Source organism: Lactuca virosa, chromosome 8 (assembly GCF_052849685.1).
Source record: "Lactuca virosa cultivar CGN04683 chromosome 8, Lactuca_virosa_CGN04683_v6, whole genome shotgun sequence".
NCBI classification, from domain to species: Eukaryota; Viridiplantae; Streptophyta; class Magnoliopsida; order Asterales; family Asteraceae; genus Lactuca; species Lactuca virosa.
Genome location: NC_136433.1, coordinates 110,839,990 through 110,865,745, shown reverse-complemented (window position 1 = coordinate 110,865,745; position 25,756 = coordinate 110,839,990). Strand labels below are relative to the sequence as shown.

Genomic DNA, 25,756 nt, shown 5'->3' with positions numbered 1-25,756 from the left:
CTTGAGGACAAGTTATGGAGGACTTTTAAAACCATTTAAGATCAATTTTACCAAGCTAAATTATCATATAATTTTATGATCTAGTTAAACTCATAAGTCAAAACAATTCATATCAACAATTTACAAAAAATTAGCCTATTATATAAACTAATACAAATCTTGAAATTTTGACAATTATCTTTTGATTGGATGAGTATAATTATTACCATACCAACAAAATCAAATTTTATGAACTAAAACATTTTGTGGTAATGATCCTAATCCAAAACAGGCCAAAAATCCTGAAAAACTGTTGTCTGATCATCCAACTCGTCGAGCCAACTATGGACTCGTCGAGTTCAAGGCAAAAAACAACCTACTCGTCGAGTCCAATCATGTACTCGTCAAGTAGGTGCTGTCAGAGCAGTTTTTCAGCTTTGAAAATAAGCCATGCATAAAATATAATAGAAAACAATCCTAGGCTCTGATACCACTGTTGAGTTTTGTATACTACAACATCCTATGGTGCACATACAACCCTAATTGCTTTGGATATATGTTTTCTCTAATTATACATGCAATATTGTTTCCAAAGCATGAAGCCTACAACTAGCATACAATTGACATAAACAACATAGAATTGAGTTATATAATTACCTCTTTGTTGTAGCTTGTAATTTTGGCCTTTAAGAACTTAGCACCTCAAATGTGATGCCTCAAATGGTTCACAAACACCGTGAACAAATGTAGGACTTTTGAGAGAGAATATCCTTACATAAAATCGGTTGAAATGAACTCTTAGAACATATGTAGTAACCAATTTTAGCTATAGGGTGACATATATATATTGTAGGATTCTAAGAGTCATGGTTAAACCCTAATCCATACCCTTGGGCTTATTATCCATGATCCATGATCCATATGGACTAACTCTTTATGGATTCTTTCATAAACTTAGTCCATCATGTATCATAAGCCCAAACAATATATTATATAACTAATTTACACAATTAGTCCCCATTAATTTAATTAGTCTCTTTTGATCATTAAATTAATTCCAAATTAATTGTTGATCAGTACTAATTAAATAATATGATTTCATATTAATATATTAGAACTTATAATATATTAATAAATTATAAATAACTTCTTCTCAAAAGTCCATCCTATCAAATTGCTCTGGTGAAGGCAACCCAAATGGACCATGCTACTCTCGGGTCAAGTACATACCAATTATAGTTATGAGCTTAGACACCTAATCCAACAGAAAAAACAACGCTGTGTGCCACTGTTACCACACTACTGTCCTCAAGAGATGGGGTTGAGGATGATGGTGGTGGCGCTGCAAAAGTTTACAAGTTAACCCGAGGGAAAAATTTCAACTAATTATTTACATAAATGGTCCCTATAATATGTAACTTTTATCAAGTTAACCCGAGGGAAAAATGTCTTTTTACATGCATTTAACAAAGCATCTTAGACATGAACATCCGTAGGGACCACAAGTGCCAATTTTAGAAATCACGATCCATGTCAAAATTCAAAAGTTGGACTAAAAGTTGGATACCACAGGGACCAAAACTGTAATTTACTAAAAAAGAAAAAAAATGAATTCCGGGCCTTGCAAAAACCCGCTCCATATTTTCGTTCCTTTCAGCATACGCATTAATTTGGCGCCTGGTGATCCTTTCAAATGCAATTCTTGCTTGCCCTTTAGCTTCGGCACCATTTCACTCATTTGGGGAGCACAGTTCTTCGTCTGATCCCAAATTGATCTTAGCCATGGAGCAGAGGCAGAGAAACCAGAAGACGGCTCACCAAGAAGACCAAGAACAGCAGCAGGATGAACAATCAGAAGAAATGCAGCATGGCCCTTTCCCAGTCGAACAACTTCAGGCATGTCATCATCCATTTAATCCGATCTGTAGTTTCGTAACTTATTCTTTTATCAAAATAGGGTTCTTGTAGTGGGTTTCTTTCAACTTCTTTAGTGGTGTGTTTCCCCCAAACTACTCTGCGAAAAATAAGGGTTTACTTATCAAAATTGCTAAATGGTTATTCGAATTTATTCCGATCCATTTTTTATCCTGTAAAAGACTGTCTTCTGTTTTATATCGAAACAGGGTTTTTATCTTTTTCTCTTATCTTTTGAAGTATGATTCTTCTGATGCTAGGGCTTTGATTATATCTTGTGTTTCTTGACGGGTTTTTCAAGATTTAGCTCAAACTAGGGTTCTTGTAGTGGGTTTCTTTCAACTTTTTTAGTGGTTTGTTTCCCCCTAAAACACTCTCCGAAAAATAAGGGTTTGCTTATTGAAATTACTAAATGGGTGTTCGAGTTTGTTCCGATCCTTTTTTATCCTGTATACAACTGTTTTTGTTTTATCTAGAAATAGGGTTTTTATCTTTTCTCTTATCTTTTCACATATGATTCTTCTGATGCTAGGAATTTGATTATATCTTGTGTTTCTTGATGGATTTTTCAAGATTTAGCTAAATTGGCCAATTCCCATTCCTGGGGGTCCGATAAAGATCAAAACCCACAATAACATTTCGGGGGTTTTACTAATTTTGGTTAACAACCGACGTTGATAGTATTTTAGTCTATAGAAGCTAACTTTAAACTTCAATTAAACCCTAAAGGCATCTGGAATCGCTGCCATTGATGTAAAGAAGCTGAAAGACGCTGGTTTATGTACAGTTGAATCTGTAGCATACTCTCCTCGGAAGGAGCTTCTGCAAATCAAAGGAATTAGTGAAGCTAAAGTTGACAAAATTATCGAGGCAGGTATGTCATGATGCTCATTTTGTTCTTGTGGTGTACTTTCCCTTTTCCTTTCCTTTTAATCTTTAGATTCCTACAATCTTGAAGCTTAATATTCTTTCATTATGCATTTCTACAGCTTCCAAATTGGTCCCTTTGGGATTCACTAGTGCAGGCCAACTCCATCAACAAAGGCTTGAAATAATTCAAATATCTTCAGGGTCAAGAGAGCTTGACAAGATATTAGATGGTACATACCATTCAAACTTGTAATTTATCAAAGAAGCAACATTGTTTAGAAAGTCTTTTTTTCTTACTATGAAGCTACCATAACTATCTTTCTTTAACAGGAGGAATTGAGACTGGATCTATTACCGAGCTATATGGCGAGTTTCGGTCTGGAAAGACTCAGCTTTGTCACACTTTATGTGTAACTTGCCAAGTATGAATGTATTTTTTTTTTTAATTTCTTTTTCAGTAAACATGCTAACTTTTACTTTTGAACTTTCAGCTTCCATTAGATCAAGGTGGTGGTGAGGGGAAAGCAATGTACATTGATGCTGAAGGTACATTCAGGCCACAAAGACTCTTACAGATAGCTGACAGGTTGTGCAAAGTTTCCTCACTATCATTGTGTTTCAATTATTTTTTAACCCTTATTAAGTCCTTAATGGGTAAAGTGGATGAATGGGTAATGATGTATGTCTGGATAAAGTTTTGTATACATAAAATTTTTCTTTTCTGGACTGAATAAACCATCTGAAGATTAAATAAAAAGAAACAGCCATATATAGCTTTCTAGATCAAGTGCTTAACCCATTAAGTCAAAAAGAAACAGCCCTTTGGTTTCTGTAGATTTATCTTATCATGCTGCATGTTGCAGGTTTGGGTTGAATGGTAATGATGTGTTGGAGAATGTAGCATATGCAAGAGCATACAACACGGATCATCAATCAAGACTCTTGCTTGAAGCTGCTTCAATGATGGTCGAAACCAGGTTTTTTTTTTCATCAATAAATCTGTATTGTATTTTTATAAGATTATAATATTTAAAAAAAGAAGAGTTTATAAATATGTTTGTGTTTGAAGGTTTGCGCTTATGATAGTGGACAGTGCAACTGCTCTTTATAGAACTGATTTCTCTGGTAGAGGTGAACTATCAGCCAGACAGATGCATCTTGCAAAGTTCTTGAGGAGCCTTCAGAAGTTGGCAGATGAGGTAATAATATTTTTTTTATCAATATAAATTATGTCTGGATGCTAAACTATTTGTTTATTAGTTTGGTGTAGCTGTGGTGATCACTAATCAAGTTGTGGCCCAAGTAGATGGTTCAGCCATGTTTGCAGGGCCTCAAATTAAACCAATTGGTGGTAATATCATGGCTCATGCCTCTACAACAAGGTATGTGATAATTGATAATTGATAAATTCATATGTTGTGATTAATGGAAGTTAAGAAAGTTTGTTGCTATTGATGGAGTGACAGGCTGGCTTTGAGGAAAGGAAGGGGGGAAGAGCGGATTTGCAAAGTGATTAGTTCCCCGTGTTTAGCTGAAGCTGAAGCTAGGTTTCAGATTTCTACAGAAGGTGTTAATGATGTCAAAGATTGAATTTGGCCACAAGCTTTGTTTGTGTTTTTCTGTTTTGAATTTGTATCTTTGTGTCATAAACAACACATGATGACAGTATGAAATACAAATAGTCGAATATAAAATTTCCCATTCCATCTCTATGTTTTTTGCTTGAGAACATATTGTTAAGCTGGATAATAAACCTATAGCAAGTTATGTTATTTTGACAAAAAACCAAAATGGTTTTTGATAGAGAAAGAACTTGTTATGACTATCACTTAAAGATTTTGATTATTTTGTTACCAGTTTTTGCAACTTCTTGCATGCTTTACAATCTGAAATGGTATGGATTTTTATTAGATATCAAAACAGATGTATCATCTAATCTAATAGGCAAAGTCCATCACCACCAACCAAACTAAAGTTGTCTTAAAGTGTATTTAGATGTTAATGATTGCCTAAACCGTTTATTTAATATAATACTTATTGGTTATAAAACTTTGATGATTGATAATTAATCTCAATTTGTTTTGACCTACACTTAACAATTACTCATCTAATTCGTCCATTCAGCTCCTTTAATAATTTATATAGCTTATTATAATATCATGTTCTTGGAAGGTCTCAATCACATACGAATCACAACAAATTAGCAATATTTTATGAGACAATGAAGAATGGCCCCAAACGCCTCCAATTTGTTTCAACAACACCAATATATAATATATAATATATAATGTATATTTATTTACAGAGAGACACAGACGCACATCCACATCCATATCCCATCCCATTTCAGCGACAGGCTGGCTGTGTATATACTATATAAGAAACCAACTTCAATCCTCTATTTCTCTCTCATTATATATCTCCACTCCCAAAACCCTCTGTTTTAGCTGGGTTTCAGAATTCAGATAGATAATCAATGGCGAAAGGTGGAAAGCTAACCAAGATCAAATCGGTGCTAAAAAAGTTACATTCATTTGGGAACGGGAAGCCACCTGGTCTGACGAAGTCCAATTCCGATGAGGATGACTACCTGCATCAGAACTTGACCCATTCGAATTCTCATGCTGTCTATGTAGGCAAATCACGGCGGCGCTACCTTATAAACTCCGATGTGGCCCAACACCCGTTGTTCCAAGAGCTTGTGGAACGTTCAGGTTCAGGCGATGGGGATACCAATGTGACGATTGAGTGCGAGGTTGTGTTGTTTGAACATCTGTTGTGGATGATCGAGAATGCAGATCCTCAACCTGACGCTTTGCATGAGCTTGTGGATTTTTACGCTTGCTGATAAATCGATGCTTTAATTTTATATTTTATATTTTATCTTTGTTGATTCTTGGCAATTTGTACTTGAATTTATGTCCTACCATTTATTTTGTTTTTCGACAACAAGCAAAGCAATCCAGAAATTCTTAAACGGTTATAACGTTTCATCTGTGGTATCCACTATCGCAAAATCTATTTCCAAAATTTCCAAATTCTAAAGATTTTTTAGCAAGTTAATTCCAGTTTAACATAAATAACAATAAATCTAACATTTGTTATACTCCATTTATAAACATGCAGTATATTAGATAAATTCTTATTAGTTTTTTAGTAACAGTTTCAAAAATAACTTTTCAAACATGCCCAAATGCAAAAATAGTTGTGTTTTTTCATAACAAACAACCTAAAAGCATCTCTAATGTGAGTTCTTTTCTATAGTTTTTACTGTTTTTTTATTCACTATTTAAAATTATTAAAGTATACAACTTATATGTTTATTTTCATTGACCATTTAATATATATATATATATATATATATATATATATATATATATATATATATATATATATATATATATTAATTGGTTAACAATTCAATATACATTTTATGTTTAATACATCTAACCCATCATTTTTAATCATTTTACATTATCAGTTATATTTTAGTTTTAAATATTTGTTATTTATTTACTAATTAATTATTTTTATTGAATATTTAATGACAATTTATTTATACAATATTATTTTTATATTGATTATATAACATTTTCAATTTTTTTTATAACTATGACGTAATGAATTTTTTGTATTATATATATATATTAAATAAAGACCCGACATATTGTATTTATATTTTTGTTTGTTTATGACATTTTAGATATAATGTATGTTTAAAAATGATTAATTAAATAAAATGTTTTATAGACATTTTAAAGAGATGATTATAGATTAATTATATTAGAAAAAATAAAAATCATTGAAAGATGTAAATAATTAGAGAAAAATTATTTAACCAGTTGGTTAAGATTAATAAAATTCTGAGTTTAAACTATCCAATAGCTCCGATGTTTTTTTTTTCAAACCTCAAAGTCTGTCCCTATCATTTTACAAGAAAGAATGCTACTATCTAGCATGCTTTCGTACGACGTCGTTGATATTGAATGGGACAGGTCTCACCAAAATTGGATAAAAAATAAAGTACTAAAGAAAAAATAAAGACAATTAATTGGTGAAAGAAGGGTGGGGAAATGATTGGAGGTTGGTTGGATGCTTTTGTTTAATTAATCAAGGTCTATGTACCAAACAGCAGAAGGAGACCCCTTTTAACACTTAACACCATTTTTTAGAATATATTTATTTATTTGAAAAAATATAAAAGCAAGCATGGAAGAAACTATAATTATATAATGGAAAATACGTATAAAGAAACGCGTTTTCAGCTGCTCTCGCTCTATCATTTATTTAAACGGAAACCTATGAGATTATAAAATTGTCCTAAGGGTAGTTTTGGAATTTAGAAACATCATGCTTTGGGATAATTTAAGTTTATTAAAAAATAGTTCCTACGTTTCAGTAAAAAGAAAGAAAATAAGAGAAAATGAAAATGTAGACAAAAAGATATAACGGGGAAAGAAAGAAAATTGTATTGTCGTGTTTATGAGTTCACAACAAAAGGAAAGGAGTTCTGAGTTGGTAACGACAATGCATGATCAGCCAAGCAGATACATACAAACGTTGCTGAAGAAGATGATGCATGTACACGATGGATATATACATTTGTTAGAAGTATAAGTTGGTAAATATTGCAGATAAACATACCAATTCTTTCCTTTCAAATATCTTTCAATTTTGGAGGAAAGATTAAGAGAGAAGATAAACATGCGTCTCTTTTTTTCTCTCCGATTCTCTAAAAAAAATCCCGAAAACATACAAATTTATCTGTTTTCTTCCATTTCTCTTCACTTCCTTATATACATACGAGGACTCAAAAACTAGGGCTAGAGCTTAATGGCATGGAATAACATTTTATTTTTTATTTTTTTGGGCAATCTACTATTTCTCTTAGTTCTTATGATTCAATTCCAAATCGCTTAAATTTATAAAAACTTGTTATTTAACGCAACCAATCAAATTTATAATTTATCAAGCCATTCACTTGTCAAGTCACTTAATCCAATCATCTTCTGTAGTGATCCAAAATGTAAACAAGAAAACGATGCAACCCCTCCATAGCTAAGATGAACAAAAACCATGACAAAAGGTCATTCTATCTAAGACCCCTATGAAACTGAAACTCTTTTATAGGATTTCCACTCAAGAAAATTGAAGATCTAACGAAGAAAGGCAGCGCTGAATCCACCCTCTCCACACCGAGCCAAAACCCATAAATTCCACCATGTGATCTAAATAATCCAACGATAAAAAGTCATAAGCATTCTCGTAGTTAACTTTAAACGTTAACATATGACCCCCCTTTTCTTGACCCAGTTAACAATGGGTTCAAAGCTATAAGGAAATATGTTTATAGTGATGGTTCTCTTTACAACCAAAAGTTCAAATATCATAATCAACAAAACATTATTGATAATCATTTTTTAAAATGTTAGACAAATGATCAAAATCGTAAGAATCGCAAACGAAAGGTAAATAAAAACAAAAAACATTGAATCTGAAGAATGGATGTAGGCAGTTTGCCATAACACTCGGTTTTTCAAGATTATTATTATTATTATTTTTTATTTTATTTTATTATTTTTTTTTTCATGTATTACCGATGATGACAAAGTCACTATATTGAAAGTTAAATTGTTTTCACCATGGTTTATCAAAACTCTGATTGGTCCATGGAACTTTCGAGTAAGTTGTTGATATCATATACTAACTTCAACTGTCATTATACGTACGTACATATATGTTTGAGTTTAAATAAAATGTCATATTAAACACATCCTTTACCAAATTAGAATGAATGCAAATTTGTAATTTTGTATGGTTTGGAGGTAAAATCCAAAAATAAGAAAACAAAGACATATGTCATGTGATGTGAGGCCCATTCCCGTGTGTCAACAATCAACACAATACTAGGAGGAATGTTTCAACTTTCAAGTGTGGGCAAGGGGAAGGAATGTGGTGGACATGTCATGTTGCATAATTCCATTTTATTTTAAACTGAAAAATAATCCATTTGAGTTAATGTTCTTGATCAAAGGGTTAAATAGATAAAACTGTATCTGTTTAGCTAAAAAGATTATGGTAATATATGTGGAATCGTGTAAATGCAAATGCTTATAATCTTCTAAATTGTTGTGTGAATTTTTTTTTAATTATTATTATTATTATTATTATTATTATTATTATTATTATTATTATTATTATTATTATTATTATTATTATTATTATTATTATTATTATTATTATTATATGATTATATTTAATATAAAGTATCTATAAAATTTAAAATATTCACAGATCAAATAAACTTGAATGCATATGTTTTAGAAAGTGTTCATTTTAACGTCACAGTCAATCCAAGTTTGAATTACTCGTCAATTGTCATGGACACACGTTTAGAACTTTGGTTTGGGCTATGAACTTTCAATACTTTAGTTTAGAATGAATGATGATAAATGAGTTTAATAAGCCCCTCTCTATTATTAGCAAAATTGAAAATCTAAACCATGCAAGAGACCAAGTCCAAAGGTATTAACAAAAACGAAATTACAAAAATAAAGGTATTAACAAAAACGAAATTACAAAAATAAAAATGAAAAATAACTTACCAGGGTAATTATCTTTATCGTTTTGTTCACATTTATGTAACTTCTTTATTTTTGTACACATTTGATCATTTAACTTGTTATATGTGTTCACATATTGCCATTGTCACCGGCTATAGTAGGTGACAATGATAATATATGAACAAATTAACAAGTTAAATGGTTAAATGTGTAAATTTTTTTTTGTCTAAATATGAACAAAACGAAAAGATAATTACCATGATAAGTCATTTTCCCCACTTTTAATAGCGATTTTATTTTTTATATTTGTTTGTATTATTTTTTCAAACGTCATTTTTAAAATATCCATAGTTTCATAAATATTAATTAAATATTGATCAATTTTAAACTTTAATTTTTAATTAATAAATATGTTTTTGTTTTGTGAAATATTTTATATAGCCTCTTATAATCTTTTTCTTTTGTTTTTAAGCATATACAATATTTTTAAAGTAAATAGTATCTAACAATAAAGTTAAATAAATTAAATATGTAACAATAAATATGAAGGTTCTTTTAAAAAAATAAAAAGAAAATATTACTTAGCAAATAAAAAAAAATCTGTATAATGTAAATGTTTTAAAATTATTCCAACTTTTTAATACTTTTTCTTTAGAAGTTTATAAACTTTTAATTTTTTAATACAACATTTTAAACTAGTATTTAACGGAAGTATTTTAAAATGTTATAAAAAAATATTAAATTGTCATACAAAATCTGTGAAACACTTTAAAAATATTATAAAAGAAAGTTTAGAAATAAATGTATGCAATTTATAAAAAAATTGTATGAAAATGTAAAAAAAACAAGTTAAAAACTTGTAAGAAAATTTTAAAATATTTATAAAATATTTGGTTTAAAAGCACTTGTATTAAACTATATGAAAGTATAAAAAAAGTTTAAAAAAAAATTATAAGTAAAGTTTAAAACATTGTATTAGAAAAACCTATAAGAAAAAATATCATAAAATGTTGTAAGAAATTATTAAAATTCTTAAGAAATTTGTAAAAAAAATTTGTTCACATTTAGACAACTTTCTTTTTTTATACACATTTGACCATTTAACTTATTAAACGTGTTCACATATTACCATTTCACATATTTACCATTGTCACCTGCTATAGCAGGTGACAATGGTAATATGTGAACACATTTAACAAGTTAAATGATCAAATATATACAAAAAAATGAAATTATCTAAACGTGAACAAGATGAAAAAATAATTATTTTAATAAGTCATTTTCTCAAATAAAAAATAAACCCATTAGGATGAAAGTTCAAATTTCATACCTAATTTAAAGAAATAAAATAAACCCATTCAGGAATCGGAAATAAATTGCATCTTTCATATGTAATATTTTTTTTCGGTTTAAATAAATTTTTTTATTTTTTCTAATTCGAATAGAACCCACAACTTTCTAAGTTTTTTTTTCCTTTATTTTATTCGGTTATCCGCTTTGTAGGTTAACTTCTGATAAATGGATAAAATAATTTTTTTTTGGGAAAGTTTTAGGCTTATTGTAATATTTTTTTTTGTTAAAAACATGCAATTTTCATGAATAGTATGTGCAAAAAACGTTTTCTTCTAGCATGGTATCATTATATGGTTATATAACACTGAAAATAACTTGTAGGATCCTTCGTATTTGACAATATTTCTAGTTAAGATGGTATAGGTCATGGATGCATGTGATTGATATTCTTTGATAAAATATAGAATGTAAGGTTTATGTGGATATATAACACTTTAGGGTTGTGAATAATGGGGCGGTGGTATTGTTTGGGGTTATGGAGTTGTTGTAACACCCTGTTCCGAATCGTTTCCCAATACGGGGTGATGACCCGAAGACCAAGTATCATCAGGCTTAGGGCCTTTGAGAAAAAGAGATTTAGACCCATTTTGGGTGTGGGTAATGTAATTTGGATGATCCGGGAGTTCGGTTTGTGTTTTGGAGCTAAGGGTATTTCGGTAAAGTGTCAGTTCAGGCTTTTATGGAAATTGGATTTTAGTTCGGGAAGTTTTAAGACAAGTATGAGTTGATAGAAGCGTAGAGCTTCTCGTTACCTCTTCGTGGATATAAGGATCGTCGGAAACAGACTTATAACAAAGAAGTTATGGCCTTCAGAAGATTTATGGTTTTAGGGTTAACACATATGTACGCATGGCATACTAGTGCTAAGGCAGTACGCGGGGCGTACCAAGATGTATGCTAGGCGTACTAAGTAGTTTTGTCGTGAATGTTCTTTGGAGTACGCAGGCGTACAAGAATTAGGCATGACGTACTCCAGTCAGACCCAAACCCTATTTTATGGTCTTGGACCCTATTTAAGCGCCTTATCTCATCACCTAACCCTAATATCTTCAGCCTCCATCCCTCTAAAGCCTATAATCAAAACCCTAGCCCCTATTTGAGTGGTTTTTGAGCTTTTGGTGGTTTTTCATGCTTTTTGGTGTTCATAGAAGAAGAATGAACTTCTTAGAGAAATGTGGGATTGCTTGAAGCTTTTGGATCCATGATTACTGCATCTTGATCTACATTTTGGAGGTATAAAGTTTCTATCTTGATGATCTTATATGTTAGATCTAGTTCATGGAGTATTTTGTGCATTTTGGAGTCTTTTGTGATAAAGATGGGTTTTTGATCTACTCCAGAAGCAATGGGTGCTAGATCTTAGCTCCATTCGGTCCCAAGGTTCATAAAAATGCAATCTTTGTGATGTATTTTGGTCCATGCAATCTGTCACACCCCCAAACCAGAACGGAGGAAACGTCTAGGGGCGGATGACTTCATGTATAGTATCATAACAATTGAATAGTAACGATCAAAGCATTACAACCATTGTATTGAATATATAATAAGTTTACATTGTACTCAAAACATTTTTTACATGATATCAAATGCATATGACAAAAGTAAATAACGTGATGCGACGATGTCCCATCCACCAAAACTTTTGTGGTTACCTGTTTACTGATTTCCTGAGAATACAAGTGATTTTGAAAAGTGTCAACAATTAAGTTGGTGAGTTCATAAGCGTTTTGTATGAGAAAGGTTTGTAAATGTTTCGTGTAAAATGATAGTGTATACTTCCAAAAAATCTGATATTTTCTTTATAACTGAGGTGTAAGTCTTAAATCCCAAGACTAAAAATGTAAGTAATATTGTATAGAAAAATGGTGTTATGAAGTTTTATCTTTGTATAAAACTACTTGAATGTATGTTAACCCGTAAATCAAATGTGTTGTCGATACCCTATGTGAGTTATTATAACCATACTAATGCGACTAGTGGCCTGAACGACGTGCTTCGGGCGTTGTAACTGTTATGACATTTGTCACCCCAAACCTGCCGGTCTAACTGCAGCTAACAATTTAGGTGCGGGGTTGTCAATAATGTATATATCTATATACAAGTGTCACGCTCTCCCTACAAGAGACTCTGGTTATAATTTAGGACTTTAATATGTATTCTGGTAGGTACTGTGAAGCTAAATGTCTCACAACCCGTATCAATTGATTTACGTGAACTGAAAACTCATTTTTCTTGTAAATGAAATAATTATACCTTTAAACAATTATTTGTTTCTTCTGAAATATATAATAGTGTAGTGTTTGTGACTCCCAAACTATACCAATTATAGTTTATCATGTTTGTTTGTCAAGAACATTTATATAATCATTTATATAAATACATAGTAATTATCTTGTCTAGTTTCAAAGTGTAAGATCAAACATCATATTTTTGGGTTGTAACCCACAAAATAGTGAAATAACTAGAATGTACTCCTTTTTGTTAGAAAAGCTACATTTTGGTAAAAAGCTTCCAAAAACTTTGTAGTTTTTCAAATCATCATTTTTCTCATGATTTTTATAACATAAATCATGTTTTGGTTTTGAGGAGATGGTGTGAAGATTTCCAAGCCTAAACACTTGAATGTGGTTGATGAACTCTTTGAAGATGATATTGCCCTAAGAGTTTTAACACATAATAATGTGTATAAATAAAATATAACTAGTGTAAAAGTGTGTTAAAACACTAGATTAGCAAGGAAAACTTACCACAACACTATGAATAAGTTTGGAGAAATAAATCCTTGGAGGATTTGGACTTGAACTTTTAGAGGATTTGGTGTAACAGAAGTGAATATGAAAATGGTGGGGTTTATGGATGTGATCTCGTCTAAAGATAAGGAGTACTATGAGGTGATATTTGCTTGGTTAACTGCTGGATAAATGCGTGGGATACTGCTGGGTATTGTTTCTTATTGGAAATGGGTGAAATATATCAAGTCATAAATTCAAACTCCTATTTTCTTTTTATTACCACCGAAATCACCTTAGGAAGGATCACATTGGTGATTTTGGACAAGGCATGACCGAAGTCACCTTGTACCCCATGTGATTTCGGTCCTAATCCCCCACTAATGAGTGTTTTCGGTCCTAGTGGTTTGGATCTTGGGTGATTTCGGCCTAGGCATGTGTTCTTGGCCCACCACAACCGAAATCCCATGCTCTTGGGTCCCCAAAACCTAAATCTCAAAGGCATGGCATAATTCATGCATCAAATCCTCACTATTTTGACTTGGCTTGACTTTTAAATGTTTATTACGAACATGATTTTCAATGTATGTATATATACATATATATGTACTGATACAAACATTGCCCTTTTGGCTTTCAAAGTTTTATTGCAACAAGGTTACATTGTGGTTGTACTTATACATAGCTACATTTTAAACCTGCTTAACACGAAATTTGCCAGTTGTCACATAATCATTAAGACCTTTGTTAAGTCCTTATTGAGCTTTCAAGTCCCTTTTTGCCATGCAAGCACGTAAAGTTGCCAACTTTATGTGATAAGTAGTCTTATGGAATCAGATCTGAGAGTTTGACACTTTGTCTTAACCGATTAAGGACTTATTGGAGTGAAAAGGTGGTTGAGAAGTACGTGGGGCGTACTTAAGAGTACGCTCAACGTAATGTTGAGCTTGTGCATAATGGACTTGTACAGTATGCTTTGAGGCCGAGTATGTGGAGCGTACCATTCGGGTACGCTGGGCGTAGTCCCCAGTGTGTCGTTTTGGGATTTTGGAGGTTTGGGCAATTGTTGGGTTTTCTTAGTTGGGCCTTGTTGGGCCATTAGACTTCTATGTTGGGCTTCTAGTTTGTATCTTTTGGGCTCCTTTGGATTTAGGCCCATGATGGGTTTTGGGGGCCCAATTTATAAGATTGGGCCATATTGGGCTTTGGAGCATCATTTAGGATTTGGGCCTTGGAAGTAGCTGAGTTGGGCCTTGGATTTAGGCCAAGCGAGTAAAAGGGTAGAATGGTCTTTTACCCTGGTTTTGGGATATGCAGCTTAGACTCTTGGTTATGGGTCAGAAGTCAAATATTAATTGGATAACAATTGATAGCGCGGGGATTTTCCAGACCAGCAGTCAAAGATTCATTCAATTGTTTATCAGCAGATTGAGGTGAGTTTCCTCACCATGTTTAGCGGGTTGAAGACACCAATGCCGGCCCATGATTTTGTTATGATAAGATGCTAGATGTATGCGTGACTCTTTTATGGGTTATGTATTCGTATGTTTATATGTATGCTGGGCGGGGCCCAATATGGCATGATCGGGTTGAAATATACACCAGGGCGGGGCCCATTATGGCATGTTGGGTTGAAATATACCCCAAGACGGGGCCCACTATCGTACGATCGGGTTGAAACATACCCCAGGGCGGGACCCATATTTGTTTATTGGGTTGAAATACACCCCAGGGCGGGGGCCCATATTTATATGTTTGGTATGTGATATTTTGGGGAACTCACTAAGCTTTGTGCTTACGGTTTTCAGTCTATGTTTCAGGTACTTCTGTTTTCAAAGGGAAAAGCCCGGGATGATTGCAGAGCACACACCACTCGATTCCACATTTAGTGATTCACTCTGATTATTATGATGCATTGATAAAATTTGATTACATTGGTTTTATGACAACGATATGGTTTACTGTTTTATAAACTTAAAAATGAAATTTTTTTTTTGGGTATTATTTTAGGAAGTTACAGTTGTTGTAGGGTTTATTTTTTTGGATATTAATAATGGGGTGGTGGTATTGTTTGGAGTCAGGGAGCAGTGGTAATGTTCATTTTTATGCATCGAATAAACCATGAGTGTTATTAGAGAGAGATAAGATTAATAGGCATGCTTGATCACATGTGTTTTTTTATTTTGGTTTTTTAAGTTTTAAAAATCCAGATCACCTAAAGGGGACCAAAAGACTTGAAATAGAACCCTATGATAACTCTACTATAACACTCGCATGTTTTTTATTATCAAAATCATGCCACTATTGTACCTCATTATCTAATCCCACATATAACCATTGTATCATTCTTTTTAATATCTCGGCTTCCCGACATATAACCGTTGGAGTTTTTTACCACATTGGTGTTTTTTAAAAACTTAATTACCAAACAAGTGTAGTTTTAAACATATTTACCATTTAGGGTTATATCAAGTCAAAAAAAAACGTAAGAACGTAAGAACCCAATACCCAGTCCCCAAATTCGACGTCTTCAATCGATCGCGTCTGTCGTCGTCGTCTTCGATTTCGGCCATAGCCGACACCGGCGGCTCCGATTCCGGCCATAGCCGACACCGGCGGCTCTGATTCCGGCCATAAACGGACGCCGACTGGTCCGCCTCCATCACAGAAGATTCCGGCGAGTACTCCACCGCAGAAGACACGACATCGACCTGATTCTTCTTCGATTCTGGCCTTAGACGACCTCGGCTGTTGCTTGATTTCATGTAAGTCCGACTCCTCTTTTGATTTTCAATTTCAGCTAGTTAACTCCGGATTGATTCCTATTATTATTTGCTACCGCATTCCACTGTTATTTGCTTATTTGCAAACTGTTTTTCCACTTGATTCCTACTCTGATTTACAATTGTAATTTGTTTATTTGCAATTGTTATTCCACATTTGATTCCAACTTACTTTCTATAGATTGGTACATTATTTTGAAGTGAAGCGTCCTTTAGGATCTAGTGCTAGAGCTAATGGAAATGCATATACTCCTCAAGTTGTTGTAAAACAAGTGGATTTGATATCAAAAGCAAGGGCACACACATTGAGATCTTTTAATCGAGAGAAAGGTGTATTTGAGTTGATAACTCAAAGAGGAAAAAAATGCAAGTAGTTAATTTGGACAAAAAAACTTGCACATGTGGTAAGTGGGAGATATTTAAATGTCATTGTTCTTATGTTTTGAGTGTATGTGTCAAACTATCATTGAATAGTTGACAATATGTTCATAAATGTTACTCCATTGCAGAGTATTGTTCTACTTGGGCATCCGAGTTTTCCCCACTTCCTCATGAAGCGTATTGGCCACAATCTTCATCTAGACAATTGCTTCCAAATTTAGAGCTTTTACGGAATAAAAAAGGTCGTCCTCGTTCAATAAGACTATGAAATGGAATGGACATCAAAGAAGGGAAAAATGGGTACCTTTGTGGGATTTGTAGGCAAAGTGGTCATAATTGGAAAAAATGTCCCTCTAAGCCAAGGTGAATGCAGAGACATTAAAGCTAATCGGTTCAGTCAATAGAAATATTTATTTTTTCATTCCGTTTTTGTAAGAAGTCGTTATTGGATTTGTACCCAAAAAATATATCGTACGTTTGATGTTGGCTTTAATCTACGATGTGTAACATTATTGTTTATCAATTAATCTTATTTACAATTAAGGACATTTATTGAGATTTCATTAATTTGTTATGATGATTAAATGAGATATAATATATATATATATATATATATATATATATATATATATATATATATATATATAAAAGTTAATATCAAAGAGTTAAAAAAAAGGTCAAAAATTATATTAAAAAACACTAAAAATTAAAACAATAGCTGAAAATATTAAAAAAGTTAAAAAAAAAAAATACTATTTTGGTAAATATTTTGACTACTATACTGTTTTGGTAAATATATTTGAAACTACACTTATTTGGTTAATATTTTTTTCAAACACACCCATTTGGTCAAAAACTCATAACCGTTGCATTTTTCATTTCAATCCCTCCCCTTTGGGGATAATCAAAGTCTATTGGTCTTTCCATATATCACCATTACTTTTTCATTCATTCTCTTAGGCTCTGTTTGATTTGTGTCTGACCGAGTCGAGTCAGACGTTTTTGGCTGACTCGGTCAGATGTAGGTGTTTGATAGATTAATTTTGGTTGTCTGACTCACAAAGAAATATCTGAGTGGGTTAGAAGAAAAAAAGGAGCTGAGCGAGAAAGGGTTTCTACGTTTCCAATTTTACCCTTGCCTTTGTAGAACTATCAGCGCCTCCATCCCCTTCGGTTTTTCTCCTCTTTCAACACGTTTTTCTTCTTCATAGAACAACAAGATCCTCGATTTGAAGTTTCGATTTTTATGTTCTGATTTGAACAACAAGAATCGTCGATTTGAAGGTCCGATTTTTTTGTTCCTCTTCTCATCAGGTAACTTCTTTTCTTGTTTAAAGATTCGTTTTTCTTTTTGATCTTTTTTGTTGTTCTTTTCCTATTTGGTGTTCCGATTTTTGCTATTATATAGCCGATTTTTGTTGTTTGTTGTTGTGTTATTGTTTGCTGCTAATGTATAGTTCCTTAAGACTGATTGGGTCATATTTTTGCTGTTTGAATTTCAGATTTTTGGTGTTATGTTGATGTTTGTTGTTTTGGTCAATTTGCAAATTAGCTGTTTGAATTTCAGATTTTGAAGCCTTTGTTTGATTCTTTAACAATTGATGAAATTTCAGATTTTGAAGCCTTTGTTTGATTCTTTAACAATTGATGAAAACGAGTGTTTAGTAGTTAAAATGAGTGAAATATGACAATCTTTGAAGTCTGTATTTGCTTCAATAATTCTTGCATTGCCTAGTGGACAAGAAGCTGAGATTTTAAATGAATGGTTAGAAAATAAGCAAGCCTTCATGTAATTGTTGTTATTATTGTTGTTGTTGTTGTTTATTATTATTATTGTTCTTGTTGTTATTATTATTATTATAATATTGCATAGAAACGTGTAGACCGTAGAGCATCGGGGTACCATAATCATTTTGCATCGGTCAGCACATTCAGTCAGATTTCCAATCAAACAGCATGATTTCTTACTCAGTCAGAATTTCTTACTTAGACAGACCTTTTTCAGTCAGCACTTTCTCAGTCAGCAACTATCAAACGGGGTCTTAGTCTTTCCACATATAACCATTTCACTTTTCTTTTAAGTATCTTAATATTTCCACATAAAACCATTATCCCTTTGGTTTTAGTCTCTTGGTCTTCCTACGATAACTCTATAACGCTATACAATACCACCATTTCATTATTAAAACCACACAACTATTGCACCTTCTCATCTAATCTCACACACAACCATTACCCTTTTTTTTTAACTCTCTTAGTCTCTCCAAATATAACTATTACCCTTTTTGTTTTAATCTCCAGGTCTTCCTGTGGAGGATAAGCAGGCATGCCAATAAGGTTGACCTGAAGTAGGTTACCGTGTTGGGTGATTAAAACATCCAAATGCTTCACCCTGTATAACATATAAACCATATGATTCATCTTTATCAAATAATATCATTTTCATATATTCATCACCTTCATCATCTTAAAATAGAAAAATCATGGCTTGGATTTCTGAAACATGTTAGTGTTATAGGAGAGTCGTAGAGTTCTATTCCAAGTCGGTTGGCCCCCTCCAGGTGACTGACTGGATCTCAACAAGATTAACAACCTTAATAAAAATTCTACATAATCGAGTCAACACCCTAATCTTATCTCTTCGATAACACTCATGGTTTATTCCATACCAAAAGAGAACCTTATGATAGATCCATAACCTTAGAACACCATCGTCCTATTATAAAAAAACACGACACTCTCACACCTCTTTATGTAATATCATATGCAAGGATTACCTTTTTCTTTTAAGTCTCTTGGTCGTCCCACATACAACCATATATGCATGAACTTCACCATCTAAAAATAGAAACAACCCCATATCAATCATCCTACAAACCGTTTTGGTGTTATATATAGCCATATAATGATATCATGCTAAAAAAACATTTTTTGAACCCATTAGTCATTTAGGAAAGTTGTACGTTTTATAAAACACCCATAAGTTTCATGATTTTCAGGTTTATAAAAAACATATTACAAAAAAACCCTATAACTTCTCGATATTTTGACTTCTTACGGGAAGTTAACTTGCAAACCGCTAATAACTGGGCAATATGATTTTTTTTTTAAATGTTGAAGGTTCTAATTGGAAAAACTAAAACTTGTGGTTTAAACTGAAATACATGAAATTTTTATGTTATTTTATGAAATTAACCCCTTAAGTATGTAGATTTGTAACTAAAATTAAACCCCTTATATGCAGACTTGCGAGTTGCGAGTTGCGACTAGCTAGTTAGTAGAGGTATATACTTTCAAACCAAATCAAATCAAATTTTAAATGAATAAACCTTTTCCATTTTATGATACATACTTTTTTTTTTTTTTTTTTCAAACCAATTCTTCTTCATAGGTTTTTGGACAAAATGGTAACGATGTAATTATGAGTTTAGGATCAAATTAAAACCGGTTAATTAGTTTATCCGATTTATTTGATTCTTTTAATTGATATAAAAAGTCTAATTTTCAATAATTACTCATACAATAAATTTCAAATGTGCTTTAGCTACACTGTCTGGTTTGGAGGGTTTGGCTTGGCTTCAATACCACCAGTGGTTTAGAGCCGATAACCGTTCTCATCTTCCAATATAATCACCGCTTACTTCGACCTTCTACCTAACCCTATGTGAGAAACTAGGGATGAGCAAATGAACCGACCCGGTTGGAACTGGCCCGAACCGGACCCGGCCCGAGAACCGAAGTCGGCCGAAATTAAGAACCGAACCGGACCGCCGGTTCTACCTGTTCTTGCCGTGTCTTCAATGTTGGAACCGGTCATCGAGAAATAGCAACATACGGTTCCGGTTTTTGCCGGTTCTACCGGGTCCGGTTCCTACCGGTTCCAAAAATCTACAAGAATATCGTCCCGGTCCCGGTCCCGGCCCCGGCCCAACCGGTTCCATGGCCGGTTCCCCGGTCCACGAAATTTGTACAAAATGACTCATCCATATAAATTAACAAATTTTAGCTTAATCCTTAGAAAGTACAGAAAAGGACTAATGATTCACTTGAGATGCCCACAATCTTTTCCACATCCCTCCCTCTCTCACCAATCTAATTTATAAATTCAAATTAGGTGTCTGTGTCTTCACACTCATGATATCATGTTACTTTTATATATAATACCAGATCTATCCATGATCCATACATCTTTTAAGCACATGCACCCTATCAATTACATGATCCCTAATCCCTTTTTTTATTCTCTTATTTTAACAACTATAATACAACACCTATCTCTTACTCTTTTATTCTTTACCTTAAAGCAATTGAAATGACTTTACATCTAAGCCTAATTACCTTTGTGCTACAAAGCTACATGTAACATGGATGATACCCATTGGTAGTTGACGTTTTTACTCAACTTGGTTGAACAATGAATATGTCACGAATTTAAATGTATTACTATTACACATCCAATGACAAGAAAAATGAACAAACACACCTAGAAACATAAGCTTTCTATGAACTATAACTGCCACTCTCTTACATTTGAATATTTGAAAGAGAGAAGAGCAAAAATACAGATAAAAGAATGTCAAATCATCATACCAATAGAAACTTCTTTTTGGGTTTTTACCACAAGAATAAGCTGCATCCAATCGTTACTTACACAGTTGATATTTGGTCTTTGACCCTCAAATGGTAGCTGCAAAATCATTCAAGAAAGATAGATGTAAACATAAATCATAATAATCTTGTTCATAAGACTGAATACTGAATTAAATCAATAAAAAATCGAGAAATTTACCTTGATTGTGTTCAAGATGATCCTTCTGATGATGTTCCATGCAATTGAGAAGGTATTTGAAGGTTTCAATCTCGCAAGGGATGGTGAGGCCACCACTATGATCAAATCCAAATTCCTCTTCAACTTTTTGCAGAAGAACTTTGAAGAGTGGATCACTAAGATAGCTTGTGGGAATGATGAACCTCCGAAGCTCAGGGCCTACATAGACTGCCAAATACCCTCTGGGCACATCGTTTGGTGGATCAGGACTCTGGCATCCGTCTTCAATGTCTGAATCAGAATAAACAGAGTATCCCTTCAACCTCATGGTTATTGCTGGATTAATTCCTCCACCTGGATGATTACCAATAGTCATGGGAGGATTGTTATCAGCATCATCATCATTATCATTTCCTCTTGCCCCAAGTGTCACATGCTGCCATCTTTGGATAATTTCTTTAAGCCTAACAATCTGTCGGATGCCGTTTAGTTTGGTTCCTAAATTTTCATCCATTCTTGTAATCCTAAGATCTTCCCTCGCTGAATTGTGAAAAACTTGAGTTGTTAAATAAACGGAGTGCAAAAGTAAACGCCTTATGAATAAGTTAATAGAGACAAACACCAATTTGGAGAAGAGAAATAGATCAAGGTCAACTAAACAGAGTAATGAAACGCAAAATATCGAAAGAAAGTACCCACATGGATTTAACTTAACGTGAAAGAAAAAGATACCGTAAATCAGTTAGATAAGTATAAAAGAAACCTGAAGGTGGTGGTCGGCGGCGGAGGAGGAGGAGGAGGACGATGATCAAGAGCAAGACGCGGTGTTGTTGTTCTTGAAATGGGGTAGAAATAAGTAGACAGAAACAGAGAGATCTGATTCGTATATGTCCAGATTATTGTTCAGTAATTAAGAGCAGAAGGGGAATTTGATGGGAATGGAACTGAATTGTGGAATCCTTTTACGTTTTTCCTATTCTCCTTTCTTGGACTAACATCATTTCTCCACGCCTACTTACGGGTTTTATGCATCATAAAAATTTGAATTTTTTTTTTCCGTGGGTGGAAAGTAAAGCTTAAAATAAATAAATGAAAGGGTATGCTGAGTTGGTGTTGCTGACTATATTCTCCTTTGGTTTTTTCAAGAAAAATGTGTTTTGAGACAAAAATATTTATATTTGTTGCATTCCTCGAGTTTGGAGAGGAATAAAAGAAAGAAACCTTAACAATCTTTGTGCATGTTGTCAAGTTGGATAAGTAAAATATAAAGTCATTTCAATTTTGTTTTGTGTTTTTAAAGAACCCGTAAAAGTTTTTTTTTTTTTTTTTTTTTTTTTTTGTTTGTTTTTTTTTCTATATTAGTGACTTAGGTGGTGTTTGTTTTTTGTCTGCAGATCTGCGTGATCTCTTCTGTCTGCGCCGCGCAGACCACGTGCAGACATTAGCCTTCACATACTGTTTGTTTTTTCGAAGACTGCAGACCTAAAAATGTCTGCACGCCCTCTTCTTGGCGCAGATGTGGACCGGAATCTTCTAACATCTTCTAGCTTAAAAAAACAAATATATCTTCATTTTTTTAAGTTTTTTATTTATTTATATTTTTTCAAACTTTATTAATGATAAACAATTTGAAAAAAAATTACAAAACTTAAAAAAAAACGTTCGACGATACAAACATGATATTTTTGACAAATTTATAAATAAAGATTTATTACAATAATAGTCGTTGAAGTTGTTTATATAAATATGAAAAAAAATCATAATATATATTCTTATATTTTTTTGCCAAATTTTGTAAAACATTATTTAATACAGTATCGTCAATTTCTCGAGAAAATATTTATAGTACGTTTTTAATGGATTTAATTGAAAAAATCGAAGTTTATTTCCATCCATTTATGTATCAAATTCTTTGATCCCTAATTATAATGTTTAGTTATAACTTTGCAACCAAAGTTGTTGGTTTTTATCAAATATATACGTTAATTCATACCATTTTTATTTTTATTTTTTATACAATAATAGATAAAAGTTGATCTAGATTTGTTAATTATTTATAACAAAGTCATAAAAATATTAAAAGATCACTTTGAAGTTTAAAAAATTCAGTTCATTTAGATTTCAGTTTATTTTAGTAGCCCGCAGATGTTAAAAAAACAATCAGTCTTATTTTTTCAGACTGCAGACGTTTGGTCCACCTCTTCTACTGCAGAGGTCTACAGATGTGGTCCGCAGACTGTAGACATTTTGCAATCTGAAAAAAGAAGACTGTTTGTTTTTTTTAACATCTGCAGACTGCTAGAATAAACTAAAATCTAATTAAACCGATTTTTTTTTAACATAAAAGAGTTTTTCAATAATTTTATAAATTTATTATAGATAATTAACAAATGTAGACCGACTTTTATATATTATTGTATAAAAAGTGAAAATAAAATGGTACGAATTAACGTATATATTTGATAAAAACCAACAAACTTTGGTCCAAAGATATATCTAAACATTGTAAATAAGGATAAAAGAATTTAACACGTAAAATGAATGGAAAGAAACTTTGATTTTAAATGAAATTTTCAAAATTTTCATTTTACCTTTTCAATTAAATCAATTAAAAATTTGCCATAAATATTTATTCCAAGAAATGAATGATATTGCATTAAATAATATTTTATAAAATTTGGCACAAAAAATATAAGACGATATTACGATTTTTTTTTCATATCTATATAAACAGCTCTAACGACCATTATTGTAATTAAATTTTGTTTTATAAATTTGTCACAAAAGTAATAATTGTGTCGTCGAACCTTTTTTTTTAAGTATTGTAACTTTTTTTTTCCAAATTGTTTATCATAGATACAGTTGGAATAAATCAAAGTTTAAAAAAAAAAAAAACTAAGACATGTGTTTTTTATGTTAGAAGATGTTTGAAGACTATGATCCACATCTACGCCAAGAAGAGGATGCACAGACCTTTTTAGATCTGTAGTCTTCAAAAAACAAACAGGCTACGAAGCCTAATGTTTGCGCGTGGTCTGCGCGGCGTAGACAGAAGATGCTAAGAAGATCTGCAGATAAAAAACAAACAACACCTTAATATAAACTCAAATAAATCAAAAACCCCATAATATGTTTAGGGAAATCTCTAATACGTAATTTTTACCTTATTTATTAAAAATCCATGATCTTATTTTTTTTAACATAAAGGACAAAAAATCAAATTATTTATATAAAATAACAAGAAATTGTCAATAGTTACATATTTGAAATTTTAGACATTGACCTTTAGAAAATCCATATACTTTAGGTTCGTTAACAATAAACCAATGATTTTGATTTTTAATAGAAAATGACATTGATAATAAAATTATGGGATAATGACTTGAAAAGATAACGAACTTTCAACTTCGTTTATATTTAGTCACCGAATGTTTTTCGTGCTTGATTTACCCCTGAATTATTTGAAAGTGTTCACATTTTACATTTATTACCGGTTGTAACCGGTCATAAGGATAAAATGTGAACACTTTCAAATAATTCAGGGGTAAATCAAACACGAAAAAAAATTAAGTGACTAAATATGAACAAAGTTGAAAGTTCGTTACCTTTTCAAGTCATTATCCCTTTTTGTAATCATTTCTTAGTTTATTTTACCCATCCGTAGCAATTACTTAGATTCATAATTTTTATTTTAGGCACTACGATTTGTTTTGTGTTGTGTTTGTAAGAAGTATTACGGAATAGAATACGTACCACATAACTATGTTGTAGCTCATAACTTTAATCTTAGTCCATGAGATAAATTTTTAACTATAATTTCTTTATTTACCTATTAGTGAAACGCCAACCCATAAAGAAAAAATAATATGTAGAGTTTCACAAAAGGCAAAAAGAGATATATACGAGCAATAAAATGAAAAATAAGATCGAAAATCAAAAGGAGCACAATGAGAATGTACATATAGAACCAACAAACAAATAGAAAATGTAGATGTAAGTAATAACTAGGAAGAAAAGTATTGGCAAAAACAAGCTGAAAGTAAAAACAATGAAAACTGGGAAAAATGCACAAACAATGTAAATGAAGCTAACACCTACACTACTCATGTACTGCTCCACGACCCTGATCTTATGCATCCATACTCTCTAATAAAATCTTGTGTCGTTGTAAAGAGAAAAACTTCATTCAAAATCTAACACCACATTATATCCACACTTCTTTATCATATGTTCTCTCTTCTCACACGATTTACAACGACCATCTCCACCATCTGGAGTTAAAATTGCCGCCTATGTCCTAAGTAAATGTTTGAAACCACCATAATCTTTTTTCCTTCGGTTTCTATGTAATTAAAGTCGCTCCTACTACATTTTTAAGTGTTGTTTTTGGTACCTTATACAATAAATGCATATCAT

The 25,756-nt window shown here is 32.3% G+C and overlaps 2 protein-coding genes and 1 pseudogene across 3 annotated transcripts; 2 read left to right on the top strand and 1 right to left on the bottom strand.

Moving 5' to 3' along the window:
- The first annotated feature begins 1,646 nt into the window (after positions 1-1,646).
- RAD51 (RAS associated with diabetes protein 51) lies at positions 1,647-4,471 on the top strand. 2 transcript variants are annotated; one of them, XM_079067323.1, is made up of 9 exons: positions 1,647-1,875; positions 2,623-2,767; positions 2,883-2,993; positions 3,094-3,185; positions 3,255-3,349; positions 3,627-3,740; positions 3,833-3,962; positions 4,024-4,145; positions 4,230-4,471. In XM_079067323.1, exons 1-9 carry the CDS (start codon positions 1,762-1,764, stop codon positions 4,351-4,353), a joined length of 1,047 nt encoding a protein of 348 aa, XP_078923449.1. In that variant the 5' UTR covers positions 1,647-1,761; the 3' UTR covers positions 4,354-4,471. The 2 variants fall into 2 exon arrangements, with proteins under 2 accessions (XP_078923449.1, XP_078923448.1); XM_079067322.1 differs by having other exon boundaries at positions 4,224-4,471.
- Positions 4,472-5,239: 768 nt separating this feature from the next.
- Positions 5,240-5,611, top strand: LOC145130724 (auxin-responsive protein SAUR76 pseudogene; annotated as a pseudogene).
- A 15,339-nt stretch (positions 5,612-20,950) lies between these two features.
- LOC145128684 (protein SMALL AUXIN UP-REGULATED RNA 54-like) lies at positions 20,951-22,406 on the bottom strand. Its single transcript, XM_079063500.1, has 3 exons — positions 22,104-22,406; positions 21,362-21,880; positions 20,951-21,259 (listed from the first exon to the last, which is right to left on the bottom strand). Exons 2-3 carry the CDS (start codon positions 21,852-21,854, stop codon positions 21,249-21,251), a joined length of 504 nt encoding a protein of 167 aa, XP_078919626.1. The 5' UTR covers positions 21,855-21,880; positions 22,104-22,406; the 3' UTR covers positions 20,951-21,248.
- Between the last annotated feature and the right edge of the window lie 3,350 nt (positions 22,407-25,756).